The sequence below is a fragment of the Ursus americanus genome, chromosome 23, assembly GCF_024610735.1.
Source record: "Ursus americanus isolate L20-20 chromosome 23, mUrsAme1.1.p, whole genome shotgun sequence".
Taxonomy (NCBI): domain Eukaryota; kingdom Metazoa; phylum Chordata; class Mammalia; order Carnivora; family Ursidae; genus Ursus; species Ursus americanus.
The window spans coordinates 42,577,849-42,592,533 of NC_142149.1; the positions used below are offsets into that span (position 1 = coordinate 42,577,849).

At 54.1% G+C, this 14,685-nt stretch overlaps 1 protein-coding gene across 4 annotated transcripts in view; it reads left to right on the top strand.

The window, feature by feature from the left end:
* ABR (ABR activator of RhoGEF and GTPase) overlaps nt 1-14,685 on the top strand; it is a 172,576-nt gene that overhangs the window by 125,878 nt on the left and 32,013 nt on the right. For all 4 annotated transcript variants that reach the window (XM_045773297.2, XM_045773296.2, XM_045773298.2 and 1 more), the window contains 8 exons: nt 683-804; nt 2,327-2,492; nt 5,814-5,936; nt 6,269-6,344; nt 6,791-6,895; nt 7,778-7,852; nt 10,629-10,726; nt 11,121-11,252. In XM_045773297.2, the coding sequence (XP_045629253.1) occupies nt 683-804; nt 2,327-2,492; nt 5,814-5,936; nt 6,269-6,344; nt 6,791-6,895; nt 7,778-7,852; nt 10,629-10,726; nt 11,121-11,252 (897 nt within the window). The remainder of the gene's footprint in view (nt 1-682; nt 805-2,326; nt 2,493-5,813; nt 5,937-6,268; nt 6,345-6,790; nt 6,896-7,777; nt 7,853-10,628; nt 10,727-11,120; nt 11,253-14,685) is intronic.

Below are 14,685 nucleotides of genomic sequence, written 5' to 3' on the forward strand. Positions count from 1 at the left end.
AGACTGAGAGGGCCTGTGGGTCAAGGTTGAACTGAAACACGATCAACTTCTTAGGCAGGGTTGGGGGGGGTTTCCCACGGCTGGGGGGGAGCTCCCCAGTGTGGAGGAACCAAGTCATTCTGCACTAGGGTCTATCCAGGTGAGAGCCATTAACCACTGCAGGAAAATACAAAGCTACCATTTTTTTTTTAAGATGTTATTTATTTATTTATTTATTTATTTATTTAAGAGAAAGAACATAAGCAGGAGGGAGAAGGAGAAGCAGGCTCCCCACTGAACCAGGAACCTGATGTGGGGCTTGATCCCAAGACCCTGGGATAATGACTTGAGTTGAAGGCAGACACTTAACCAATGGAGCCACCCAGGTGCCCATAAAGCTACCATTTATTGACCACGTATTATGTGCCAGGCATTGGGCTCTTTTACACATACCATCTTGATGAATCCGACGTTATAGGGCAACCATCATTATCCCCATTTTACAGATGGTAAGACTGAGACTCAGAGGTCGGGGAACTTGCCCAAGATTACAACCAGAAAGCCCGTGTCTGTATGACCTTAACCACCAGGTGCCATTGCCCCTCCCTGCAGCCCCTCCCAGCTGGATGGTGCCTCCAGTGCAGGCTGGGCCCTGGGCGGACTCCCGCTGAGCAGGTGGGGGTGGGTGTGCCATCTCCCTCAGACGCGGCAGCTGGTGAAGGACGGCTTCCTGGTGGAAGTGTCGGAGAGCTCCCGGAAGCTGCGGCACGTCTTCCTCTTTACCGATGTCCTACTGTGTGCCAAGCTCAAGAAGACATCTGCAGGGTGAGTCCAGGGGGTGGGGTGGGAGGGAGCTAGACTCTGCCCCCCCCAGGGAGCCCTTGGGCATGAGGGGCAATCTACATTTATTTTTTCTTTTTAAAAAATCGATTCATTAATTTTATTTTACTACATATCCTTTTTCTAAAAATAAATAGTTTTTAATTATAAAGATAATATAACCAAATTACAGGGGGAATAACCCATCACCCACCCGAACATAAGCATTGGTCTCCTGCTGCTATATTTCCTTCCAGTTTTTTTAAACATTCTTATGTTTTTTCATGTACTTGTAATCAGAGTGAATACCCAATTTTGGTCTCTGCTTTTTCCATTTCACGTCATAAGCATTTTCCCAGTCTCTGCCTAATCTTCATAATCATCCTTTTACTTTCCTTCGTGATGTTACAAGTGGATATGCCATAATTTACTTAAGCACTCTCCTTTTATTAGACATCTCTAAATTTCTGCTAACTGCAATTCCGTGAATATTCATTAAATCTGCTGTCATTACTGAGTGCTTATGCCATTCCAGGTGCCATGACAAATGCTTTGACTCTATTATTTCCAGTCTTCCCCAAAACACTCACAGACGAGAGAGAAGACTTAGAAAAGTTAAATCCGTCGCCCAAGGTCGCATGCCTAGAGGTAGAGAAGATGGGATCTGAACCTTAGTCAGACCTGAGAGCTGCTTCCCACCTCTGTCTCTGCCCCCAGTGAGCGGGCTCTGCCCTGTGCCACCAGCAGTAGAGGTCATGCAGGACTCATTCCCGCATTCTTCCTCCGTTTTCTCATTGTCTACTGTGTGCCAAGAACACTACCTCCCAGTCCAGGGGGGACAAGCCTCACGCTCACATCAGCACTAAGGGGCCAGAGTGAGAGGGGCAAACCCATGTCCTGGGGGAGGTGAGGGAAGGAGAGGTTAGTATGCGCCTCAGAAAAGGGGGTGGCTCCCTGGAACTAGATCACAGGTGAGATCATTCTAGAGCACCGATGGCAGTCACAATGAGCAAACACACCTCTGCCTTTAGTCCTTTGCCCATGACAGACATCACTAATGAACCATGGCACTGTTTCCCACTGGGCTGGGGTGTGGCTTTATCATCTTCCACCCAGTACCCCCACGTGACCTTTATTGATCAGAGTTGGCATTAAAAATAGCATGTGTATTCCATCTCCAGCCCAAAGGACAATGACTATGAGCTAAGTATAGATAGGCTAGGGGGAGGGGAGAGCACAGGATGGGGAATAGGAAAGTGTTAGAGGTTTGGGATGTTTCAAAACACCAGCCTACGGGGCCTGAAGATTGGCAAGGCCAAGGCCCAGAGCTTCACTGCCGCCTGACCCTAGACCCTGACTGTCATTTCTTCAATGTGGGTTTCCTGATCAGACTCGTCAAGGACACGGATCATTCTTGCCCATGACAAGTTCTTAGCAAATCCCTCTCAGGTGTTTTTCTGGTTCTAGCAGTTGAGGCTTGAAGAGCCAAGTTCTCTCTCACTCATGTCTCTCTCGGGCTTGTTTGCAGGAAGCACCAGCAATATGACTGCAAATGGTACATCCCCCTGGCCGACCTAGTGTTTCCCTCCCCCGAAGAGTCTGAGGCCAGCCCCCAGGTGCATCCCTTCCCAGACCATGAGCTGGAGGACATGAAAATGAAGATCTCTGCCCTCAAGAGCGAAATCCAGAAGGAGGTGAGCAGAGCCTGGTATCTGAGCTGAGATGGGGGGGGGGCCTTTTCCTTGGGGCCCTTTGAACTAGGTGTGTCAGGGTGTTGGAGGGAGGGGAAGTAGTAAGGCTTGAGAGTCTGATAAGGGAGACAAGATGCAGGAGTAGGAGGCCTCGAGGACATGCTCAGGGAAAGACTCTGGTGATGGCGCGTTAGCACTGAGCAGATGGAAGGAGGCCAAGAAGTCAGCGCTCAGCATTTAGTGGGGTTAGTCAGGGGGAGCTTCCTAGTGTATGTCAAGCACCAAAGAAAAGGAGAGCAAGAGAAGAAGGCCTTCTTAAGGAAAAGCAGGATGGGTGCAAGAGAAGGAGCTTGACAGGCCTCTCAAACTGACAGATCAAGTAGGCAAATAAGTAAAGGGAGAGGGGCTTTGAATAACACAGTTAACATGCTCCCGCTTGACCTGAAATGCACAGAAGCTTGTGCCTGAGCCTAGAACGGAAATTCTTGTCAAACACCTATGCGGCATTTACACACATTTATCATGTATTAAGCTGCAAAGGAAATTGGAAATTTAAAAAACACTTTTTGGGTCTTTTTTTTTTTTTTTAAAGTAAGCTCTACCGAATGTGGATCTTGAACTCAATGACCCCGAGATCAAGAGTCACATGCTGTCCTGACTGAGCTAGCCAGGCACCCCTAAAAAAAATTTGATAGCCCACTGGTCATGTTCACAGACCACAGTGCAACGAAATCAGACATCGACAACTAGAATACAGTTAAGTATATGCCTAGAAAATTAAAACTTGCAAGGTAAAGAGGAAATCCACGTGGAAACGGCAGACTGTTTAGAACTGCATGAAAATGAGAGCACTCATAGCAAAATCCATAGTTGTGGCCAAAGCACTCTTTAGAGGAAAATATATAGCCTTACATTAATATATCTGAAAACAGTGGCTAGAGGAAAGCCCCCCCCCCCCCCGCCCCCGAGGAGGTTTCCACGTGCCTGTCGCAAAGGGCAGGGAGAGGCTTGGTTCTTTAGCCTAGTTTCCCTTTCCCACCTGTCAGTTCAGCTTCGGCCTCCCCTCCCCGGGAGCCTTCCCTGCTGTGTATCCACTTTGTCTGGGTCGGGTGCCCCGCTTTCTGGTCCTGGGGTCTGCCTCTTTCTTTTGAGTTATTGGTCCTGAATTATAATTGCATAGGCCGCTTTCTCTTTTTCCCACTTGAATTTGAACTCTAGCACGGGTGTGGTTTTCTTCAGTTCAATGCCCCCCAGACTCGGCACATAGTAGGTGCTTTGTAAACACGTGTCGAGGAATCCATGACCAGGTGGCTTCTAAGAACCCTTTCAGCTTAGACATCCATCTTTGAAGGAGAGGAAGACCACAGTCATGACCCCGGGGGTGTCTGGAGCAGGGGGATGACTGAGGACCGACGGTCTCCCTGGGGGCACACCTGCCCAGAGGGGCGCAGGTGTCCTCCTCCTGACTGGTCACACCCCACCCTGCCTCGGGGGAGCCTGTCTCCCCCGGTAGCACTGCCCCTCAGCCCCGCCCAGGGCATCCTGCCGGCCTGTTCCTCCCTGTCCCGGTTGCTGGTGGACTTCGTCCCCTCCCTCCCACCCCAGGTGCGCAGACATGGCCTTCTGCTCGGTGGAATCCACACTTCCTGAGCTCCGCTGGCAGCTCGCTGCAGGGGTGTGCCAGCACCTCCTACTGTGACTGACCTCAGTATGTGACATGATGTGAGGAGAGTCGCTGGGGAGGCACATTGTTCTCTGAGTCACAGAAGAAGCAGTGATTGATTCTTTTAATAATACTTTGTTAAAACTTATTTTTGTTCCCCCAACCTAACACTGGCTTGTTATCACAAGAAATACAATACTGAAGCATACAGAGTGTAACAGATTATCACCCACCCCCCAGTGTTAACAGTCTGAGGTGTATTCTTCTAGACTCTTCTATGCTTATACCGGTGTGTATGTTTGTTTGTTTTTAATGAGACTAGACTTTATGTGCCATTTTGCAACTTAAGCTTTTCACTTAATGGTGCATTTGAGAGCTCTTTGGATCTATCAGATTCCTTTTAACAGCTGCACCCTCTTCTGTCGCTTCACCGCGCAGTGACGTACGAGATATTTAGATGGTTTCTGGTTCTTTACCCTTAACAGGCAAGACTGCACTAAACCTGATTGCGCTCCTGTTTCTCTCTGGTAGCTTCCCTACAAATTGCAGGGCTGGGCCAGAGGGCTTGCTCTAATTGCCAGATTTACCTCTGGAAAGGTTGTTTCCGATTATGCTCTCCCCCCCCCCCCCCCTTAGCATGAGAGAGTCACTCTCAACACACACTGTCACAACACTGGCTGTGAGCACTTGTTACCATTTTGCTAGTCTAGTGGGTAAAAAAAAATGCGGTACAGATGAATTCTAACCGAGGAGCTTGAAGTTGGCGCTGGAACTGAAACTTGAAGGATAATAGCAGTTACTAAAAGGGAAGAGATGCTTCACAAAAAGTAAACTTGAAACGTTAGAGAAGGGCGCCCGGGCTGAGACATGAGGGCTTCGTGCAGAACGGGGAGGAACACGGTGTGGCCGAGGTGCAGGGTGCGGGGTGGGGCGTGGAGGCCACTCGGCTGGGCGCGGAGGCCAGCCCCGGCCTTCGGGGGCCCCGTGTGCCAGGCCAGCAGTGAGGGCTTTTTGCTGAAAGGCGCCTGAGATTTTTAAGCAGGGTATTTTGCTGGTACCCAGGATCTGATCTATCGAAGTGACTGAGTGTTGACCCCATTAGGCTAACGGCACTGAAGGAAGATTCTTATTACTTCCAGTTTCCAAGAGGAAGGGGTGCATCACCCTACCTAGGGCCACGGGGGAAGCACCGGGTTTAGGCAGGATGCCAAAGGCACAGGGGAAAAGCATGGCTCGCAGCCTGTGTTGTATTTTCCGTAGGAAAGGAAGGCAGGGCAGGGGCAACTGCGTAGGACTGGGAGTTTGAGAAATGATAGCAGGCTCTGGGCTATAGGGTGGTCTCTCACTGTCTGCTACCTGGCCCTGGGTTACCTAGGGCAGAGGAATATTGGCTTGGTGAATGGGGGTATGAACTCAGGGCTGGTTGGTTTGTATATGGGAGGTATGTACATAGAGGAGTCCTTTACCGTCTTAGGGCTCAGCTTGCCCTGGGAGGGGTAGCTTTCTCCCTGGCCAGCTAGGCACCCCCAAGACGTCAGAGCATCATAAAATATAAAAAAGAAAAAGACACGATGAATGCACAAGGAAGTGCTGTGCTTAGAGCTGCCGAGGGAGGAGTGGAGTGTGTGAGGGACGCCATCTGTACCCTCTGGCCCCCACAGAAAGCCAACAAAGGACAGAGCCGGGCCATCGAGCGCCTGAAAAAGAAGATGTTTGAGAATGAGTTCTTGCTGCTGCTCAACTCCCCCACGATCCCGTTTCGGATCCACAATCGGAATGGAAAGGTCAGGAAGGGGTGGTGATGGGACAGAGTTTCCTCATTCTGGGGCTGCCCATTCTTTAGGGCTCGGGTCTGTGCCATGTGGGAATCAGGGACTCAGGCCCAATCCCCAAGGATGCTGCCCCAGCTCCTGCCCAGGACTCCCTCTCCCTGGGGTGTGGAGCCAGTGCCCCCTGCTGGCCATCCCCAGTACTGCCCCTCCCGTGGCTGGGCTTCCAGGAAAGGAGGCTCTCCCCAGCTCCCACCTTTGCCAAGCCTGGGGGTGCCTGGGTGACAAGGAGTCAGGAATATGCTTGGCCACCTGGTTGCCCCCACTGAATTCTCATCTCTCTTCAGAGCTACCTGTTCCTGCTGTCCTCGGACTATGAGAGGTCAGAGTGGAGAGAAGCCATTCAGAAGCTACAGAAGAAGGGTAAAGTCCCGCCCCACCCCACCCTGCTCCAAGGGTGTCTAGGGCAAGAGTGGCCTCTTGAGTTTCCATGCACTTTCATGTCCACGGTCTCCTCTTCGGCCCTCACGGTCACTCTGTAAGGTGCCAGGACAGGTGGCACTTAATTGATACTACTGATCACTTGATGCCCAAAGAATTTAAGTGATTTGCTTATGGCACAGAGTAAATTAGCGGTAGGGCCCAGAGCCCGGGCTTGTCTGTCTCTCTTTCTCTTGCTCTCGCTATTGCACATAAAACAGTTGCAAGCCACCTGTGACTGTCTCCATGTCCCTACAAGTCTTTCCCTCGCTTCCAGTGACCACCTCTGCCCCTAGAGCTAAGCTTTTTTCCTGCAGTAGCCCCCAGAGAAGAGCCGCTGGTCCTAGCGGACCTGTGATGACGGTGTCCTCTCTCGGCCGCTCCTACAGATCTCCAGGCCTTTGTCCTGAGCTCTGTGGAACTCCAAGTGCTCACGGGATCCTGTTTCAAACTCAGGACTGTACACAACATTCCCGTCACCAGCAATAAAGACGGTAAGATCTGGAACCCAACCCAAGCTTGCCTAATCAGCAGGTCCAAGCCCCAGGGCATTGCTAGAGCGTTCCATGAGGACCTAGCCAGACACATGGTTGTAACAACTCAGTTGCCAGGTACACAGAGAGCTTGAATAGTTGTTCTCTACTGAGTTCCCAGATGGTCCCAGCTCCTCCCGGCCCCCTGTGGCTTGAGGGAAGAATCTGGCACCCTCATGCACTGGAGTCATGTTAATATGTTCATGAGGTCGTCAGATAATGGAAGCAAAAGACTGAAGCATGGTGCATGATGGTGGTAGAGGAGGCAAGGGTAGGTGGAAGCGTATGAGAAATAAGGCCAGAAGTTTCCAGAGACCAGATCTTGGAATGCCAAGCAAAGGAGTTTGTTCAAGCTGAGGAGCCTAGGGGAGGTGTTTGAGCAGGGGAGAGCTGTGCTCAGGGCTGATCCAGAATGGGTAGAATCTGGTTGCTAATGGGTGCTGGGAAGGGGTTTTGCAGGCGGGCTCTCCCCTGTGGGGTTATCTGCCCCTGCCCCGAGTTAATTTTCACATTGAAAGGCTACACTGAGGACAGCCAGGGGATAGGCAGGATTCAGAGGCGGAGGAAAAGGGCCCTGGAGAATGGTCTGAAATGCCTGGCCCAGTAGGGAAGGAGCGTGGATTGGCCTTCCAGGCTGAGTGGTGGGAGAAGGGGTACCAGCTCATATTCCAGGAAGCAGTGGGCTCTGGAAACTTCTTCCTCCGCCCACCAGGTGGTGCTGCAAGACCAAGGCTGAGACTGTGTCTCACACCCTTTTGGCCTTCCTACGAGCCTGGGGTGAGAAGGGGCTGAAGCTGGCCTCTCGCCAAACCCTACCCGGGTGGGGGCTTTCCTCTCTTACAGACGACGAGTCTCCAGGACTCTATGGCTTCCTCCATGTCATCGTCCACTCTGCCAAGGGGTTCAAGCAGTCAGCCAGTAAGTGTCCCTGACCCCAGCCCTAGGAAGAGCGGGAGCCATGGTTCATCCGTTCACAGGAAGTCCCTATGGATCCATTGCATGGGACCTCCCACGGCCCAGCAAGTCTGCGCTGGTCTGCCCAGGCTGGGGCCCTGCCAGCTGCCCTGACATGTGGGTGGGCACTCCCCCAACGGGCAGGAACCAGCTTCTCTTGGCAGGAGGATCATTCCTGCCTTGTGTCTCCAAGGTCTGCCCTCCTCCCAGCCCTCCCCAACTCCTGGGTGTCTGAAATCCTGGACTCTAGCCCCGCATCTGCCATTGACAAGCTGGGTGACCTTGGGCAAATCTCTTAACCTCTCAGAGCCTCAGCTTCTTTCTCCATAAAAGGCAAACACTTGTTAATGGGGACCGAAGAGCGGCCTCAGAGATGACTGAGTTCTGTGCTGTCAGCACACTGCCACACACATCCTCTCTTCTGCCTTCTTTCTCACCATCTCCCAAATCCATGCAGTTCTTAGCATTCGACAAGATACAACGACACTTTTTTATCTAATTTTCCCCATAGGAATTTTTTCTTCCCATTTGCCAGATGAGAAAACTGAGTCACAGACAGATAAAGGGACTGAATATCACAGAGGATCAGAAACCCAGGGCTCCTGACTCCTCCCCTCTCCTCCTGCCCCCAGCCCCTCTTCTTTGTTTCTGGAGGGTGAGATCTGCCCCGGGCCCCTCTACCTGCACTGCACCACACAGAGAACGTGGTGTTGGCTTGCAAATAGCCATTCAACAAACATTTACTGTGAAGTTCATGGGCTACCTTACTTCTGGGTGCCTGGTACCTTACTAGGTGCTGGAGAAAACTCAAACGTGGCCAGCATGCGGATGATGGCTTGGTCTGTTTCAGAGCCTTTCCAGTGCATTTTCTGCTCTGATCTCCCTGGCATCCCTCCAGGGTCCCTGAGGTCACTCCCATGTACCAAAGCCCATACCTTTCACGTTAAAGCAGCCTTTCTCTCAGTGTGGCCAGGGCCACCCTGCTTACCACTCAGGCTGTGCTGCTCCTGCACACGGGGCAGCCTCCTGGACCCTCCCGACACACAGAGTCCCCTTCTAGGGGGCAGTGCCCAGGAATATTCCTGGTTGGTAAGTTCTAGAAAGCTGTTCCACACGCCTGAGTCTGGCCCAGCGTGCCCAGATGCCTCACCCTCTCTGTCTGCTCCCTTGGCCTGGATGGGGCTCAGGGAGCAGGGCCAGGGAGGTGGCGTGGCCCCCTCTCCCAGAGCAGTGTCTGCCTCCCAAACTGGGTCGGGGGGGTTAGGCATGAGGTGAGCTGCTACAAAATCTTCCCTGACCTCCAGATCGTCCTCACCTCCTCCCTCCACCGGCCTCTGGCACCACTCACGTGTTCATTATGACCCAGTGGGCTTAGGCCCCATGAATCTTCAGCCATGGCTCTCTGTCCTAATACGTTCATTACATCTGCACAGTCAGGCCTGGCGGGCAGGCACCATTGTTCGTCCCGCTTTACAGATGAAAGCAGTAAGGCAGAGAGGTCCAGTGATTTGTACGGAGCTGGAATTTGAACCCAGACAGTCAGACTCAAAGCCCTCCTTCTGTCTCATGAACTTTCCCCTAAACGCTGACAGTACTCACTCACACGCAAGTCAATAAATGGGATGGCTCATGCCCTCCATCTCTCCACCACCCAGACCTGCTCTCTGATCTGGCAGAGGCCAGGGTGCTTAAGGCCTCTGGTGTTGTTTGCCTGTTAATCTGTGCCCACCTCCCAGCTTGCCCGGATACCCAGCTATGTCTGGTCTGCGTCCTGCCTAGCCAGAGACAACTCGGGAGCTGCTCCATCCACTCTCCCTTCTGAAGAAAGCCCTTTAATGTCCACCCTCTGACCTCTGCCCCTTGATTCACACTGCAGAGGATTGGCTCTGATACCCCCAGAGCACCTCCAGTGCACCATTCCACTGGGATACCACCGTGGCCGCTCCCGTGGAGGGGGATGGGTGTCAGGGTCTGAGCCCCAGAGGAAGGGCGTGGATTTGCAGAGTGCCTGGAGTGGCTGCCCAGTGCTGTGGCCACGTCCACTGGGTCTCAGAGTAGAGGGGAGAAGATTTTCAGCCTTAAAGGCCAAGGTTCAAGATAGAAACACCAGGAAAAGCTCCCCTTCCTCCCTCCCCAGCCCTCTACCACTTTGTTTCCAGAAGCACTTGGAAGGTGGTACTCACTGTGTGCCCTGTCCTTGGTGCCACGGGTGCACCGGGGCTAAAAACACGAGGCTTCTGCCTGTGTGGCGTGGATGTGGCGAGGGGAGACAGGCAGAAAAGATGACTTGAGTTGAAGTCAGGTGCTATGAAGAAAATAAACCAAGCTTTTAGAACGCGGGGGGCATTTTTGGTTGTCTCAGTGAGTGGGGTTTACTCCAGATTTTCAGCACCCAGAGGCCAAATGCCTTCCAGAGACTTCCACCTCAAACTGAGGCTTCCGTGGTGAGGAGGCAGCCAGGCAAGGATCAGGGATGGAGGGAGTGCAAGGGCCCTCAGGTGGGGGCAACAGGGCAGGTCGGGGTCACTGGAGGGCGGTGAATGAGGCAGAGGGGGCAGAGCCGGCTAAGAAGAGGGCAGAGAGGTGGGAAGGAGCCAGAGCACATAGGGCTGTGAGAAGGGGAACACGGAGGGCTGTCCTGCAGGGATGTCGGGGGGACAGAGGCATTTATCCCCCTTTCCTTCCTGCGCTCCCGAGCCTCGGGCCTCACTCGGTGTGTCTCTGCCTGTCCCCACTGCAGATCTGTACTGTACCCTGGAGGTGGACTCCTTTGGCTATTTTGTCAGCAAAGCCAAAACCAGGGTGTTCCGGGACACGACAGAGCCCAAGTGGGATGAGGTGAGTGGAGGCGGCTGGCATCCCCACGGGGACCCCTGAGCTTGTCACCAAGTGTACCCACCCCACTCCCTGTGCTCACTTGCTGTTGACTGGGGGTGGCCAAGCCTGCTGGCTGGATGAATTCTGTCTCCCCAGTCCCTCTGCCCTGCACTCCCGGCTCACTTAGCATCTGATACTATTTGCGACTAGACGTGGGGTTTTCAGCTCAGGCCCAGACTCCACTCCGCCAGCAGTTCAGAGGCCTCTGGAGCTCCAGAAAGGGAGACGGTTCCTCCATGCCTTATGACGTGCTTCTCTTGGGCCCTCGTCACCCCCTTCTAACCCTTGCAAAGGTGGGGCCCACACCTGCCAGGAAGCCTTGGAGGTTCAGGGTTGTTGTACCGTCTTTCCCCAGGAGTTTGAGATTGAGTTGGAGGGCTCCCAGTCCCTGAGGATCCTGTGCTACGAGAAGTGCTATGACAAGTCCAAGGTCAACAAGGACAACAACGAGATCGTGGACAAGATCATGGGCAAAGGGCAGATCCAGGTGAGGGTCCAGACGCAGCCGGGGCACCAAGGCAGGCCTCTGGGAACTGCCAGGGGATGGTGCTACTGGGAAGGAGTCCTTGTCACCTGTCTTCTTGGTTAAGGTGCTTGACCTTTTGTGACTTGGGTTCAAAACTGGTTTGAGAAAAGTTCCCCAAGGTGGTGGTTCTCTCCTGCTGGAGCTGGTGTCTTATTCTAGCGGCAGAAGCCCACGTGCGCCCGCTCCCTCCGGCCTCTCTGTGCCTGGTTCAGGTGCACCACGCACTCGCCTGCACAGCGGACTGGAGGGGTGACAGCTACCTTTGTTTTCACATCCCAGCTCTGATCTGCTGGGAGCTTTTCCCAGGAACACTGTGTTCAGAAGGATTCTGAGGCTGTATCCATGAATGCTGTATTTGATTAGCAATGTCTGCCGTTGGAGTCATGAGGCCTTGAGCCTTTGCCACTGGACTGGAAGGGCTTAGGACCCAGCTGGCTTGCTGGGGGCTGGTCTCTGACTTGTTGCTGGGGCGGCTGGGCCTTCCTCATGCCGGGAGCTGATTGACTTACGGTAGTTCTCTGGGTATTGATAGAGCCAGGTCCTGATTCGGGTTAAGAGTATTCGTGCCTCAGCTGTGTTGCTTGGAGGCCCTCGTTTGCAGCCTGTGTCCCTGAACAGTCTGCCCGTTCGAAGATGACTGTTCCTTTACCGACCAAGAGGATGTAGGTCTGGGGGGATGACAGTCAGCACAGGGCCATCCACACTCCATCTGGCACCAGGTGTGGCCTCATGCTGGGAACACAAGTGTCTCATTGGGGGTGGATTCTGTGACCTGAAATCAAGGGGAACTGGCACTGGGACTGAGTCCATGAGTGTTCGGTGTTTTGAGCTTCTTAACAATTGCCCAGATGTGATCTGGTGTGGGGGGGGGGGTGCAGCTGAACGGCGCTTTTCTGAAGAAAGTGTGTGTTCTCTGGTGCCCTGTGTAGGCTGCGGAGTTTGGTATCTGGCTTTTGGCTAGGTGTTCTTGGTGGTGGTGCCCTTCGGGGACCCATGTGGGCCTCCTCCTCCCCCCACCTCTTTCACCTGAGTGTTTGAACAGGGGAATGGCATCGTCCGGTGGGGGCCCAGCCATCTGCCTCATGTCACCCCGTGTTCCTGTGCACGTCCCTTCCTGATGCTGTGGGACCAGCTCTTGAGCACTGTCGCCAGGGAGACGGCGCTGCCAGGCAACCATAAGCCAGTCCTTCATCATTTAGATGAGAGCGAGGGCTATAAATTCAGTGCTGGACCCTACTTCCTGCAGGGGTGAGGCGGGGAGCCCTGTCTCCATATTCCTAGGCTGGCCAGAAGGACAGGCAGGGAAGGGGTTCTGCCTGGCCAGCCCCAGGAGATATCCAGCCAAGAAACGTGAGTGGTTGCCGTGCTCCCTGGCCTTGAAATGGAAGGCCATGAAATGGAAGAGTTAAGAAGGCTGTCCAGGGCAGCCCACTCAGGGAGCACCATGGGCCCTGAGCCCTCCAGAACCCAGATTCCAGGGCCCCAGGGCACCGTCCCCACCTGGACTTCCAGCCCCATTGCTTCCCTCCCCCTCGTTTCTGTCAGCCACACAAGCCCCAGGGGAAACACACTATAAATCATTACATCTTGGAGACAGGAGCAGATGGAGGCTTTGGGGGAAGGGGAGGAAGCCAGGTTATGTTTGGCAGAGCAGAAAGCACAGTCTGGTAAGGAAAATGTTTCTGTGTTTAAGCTTCGAGGAATGTTAAATGCCTGGGAGTTGATATTAAAAGAAACACAAACCTTCCCGCTGCCAGCCGACCTGGGCCTATGAGTGGCCGGTTCGGAGCCCACATTCTCTGGAGAACTTTGGAGTCTCCCAGCCCTCAGCTCCTCAGGGCACAGCCCCAGTGCAGCCCTTGGCCCTTAGCTGTGGAGCCGTCTTGCCCGCCTTCCTGTGGGTCAGGGAGGGGTGAGGGTGTCCCAAGAGGGGTGTGCCATGCCTTGTGAAGTCTGCTTGCCCCGTGATGCCCCTTGGAGCCCCTGAAGATGACCAGGCTGGGTGGAAAGGCTGCACCGAGCCATTCCCATGCGGCCAGGCCCCCCGGAGCCACCGCACAGTCTGTTCCCACAGCTTGCTCCCACCTCCCTTTCTGCCACGTGTCCAAGGAAGGGAATTGGCAGCAGCCTCTGGCACTTGGTTCTGCTCTCCTTCCCAGGCACCGAGGATGGAGCAAAAGGTGGCCTTTCAGTGGGGCCATCCTTGCTAATGTTCAGGTGGCCTGAAGGAGAGGCAGGGGGAAGAAGGCCCCCCTCTGTCCCTGTCTAAGCCCCTTCTTACTCAGCCGATCCAGAGAACAGCACGAGACCCCATTTCCTGAGCTCCAGGTGTTTGCTCCAGAATGAGTCTCTCTCTGGGTTTGCCTGATGTGGCGGTGGGGGCAGGGAACCTGGAGCAGCAGGCTGGGAGTGGGGGGGCAGCATGCAGGGACAGGCAAATGGCAACACTAATCAGCAACATGTGTGTGCAGCACTTGTGCTCTTGGAGGCCCATTCCCAAACATGATCTCCTCTGATTCTCGCCACAGCCCTGCCAGGAAAATGACAGTCATATCCTCCCCATGAGGACACTGAGGCCTGCAGCCTCTGCTGACCGTGTGCAGAGAAGCCATGCCCTCTCCCCTGTGCTGTATCTCTATGCCCCAGGCCTCCGCCAGGGAATCTTCCAGCCTGGGTACGGGGCCCTGGCATGGCTAGCGGTCTGGAGAAGGAGCCAAGGTGAGGTTCCACCCCAGCATCCCACTTGATGGTATAAGTGAGCCTGAGCCTTCTTTAGTCTGGGGTCCTCTTACCTTGGGGGGGGGGACACTTACGTTCTAGGGCACCTGGAGGGAAGCGGAGTGAGTGGGCATGCATGAGAAGGAGCCAGGGGAGGGAGACCTGCCATCCCTCTGCCGTGTACCCAGCACGGGCTGGCCGCTCCAAGGGGCATAGGGGCCTGGCTTCAGGATGAGACAAGCGTATCAAGGCATGCCAACCCACTAGAGACCACAAGATGCTGATGTCGGTACTGATGATGACAACGCCTGCAAGCTTCCTGGGAGCCCAGCACTGGGCTCATGCTCACAGCCGTTATCTCGGGGGTCCCAATGGGGAAGGAAAGCGATCGCAATTAGGTGAGAAAGCTGAGGCACTGAAGGGACGAGTAACCTGTCCAAGGCCAGGCAGCCCGCGGGGAGAGAGCCAGGGCTCTGCAGAAGCAGGACTAGAACCAGGACAGGAAGCAGGACCAGAAGTCAGACTGGAACCAGGACCAGAAGCAGGACTGGAATCAGGACCGGAACCAGGGCCGAAAGCAGGACTAGAACCAGGCCCGGAAGCAGGACCAGAAGTCAGACTGGAACCAGGACCAGAAGCAGGACTGGAACCAGGACCGGAAGCAGGGCCGGAAGTC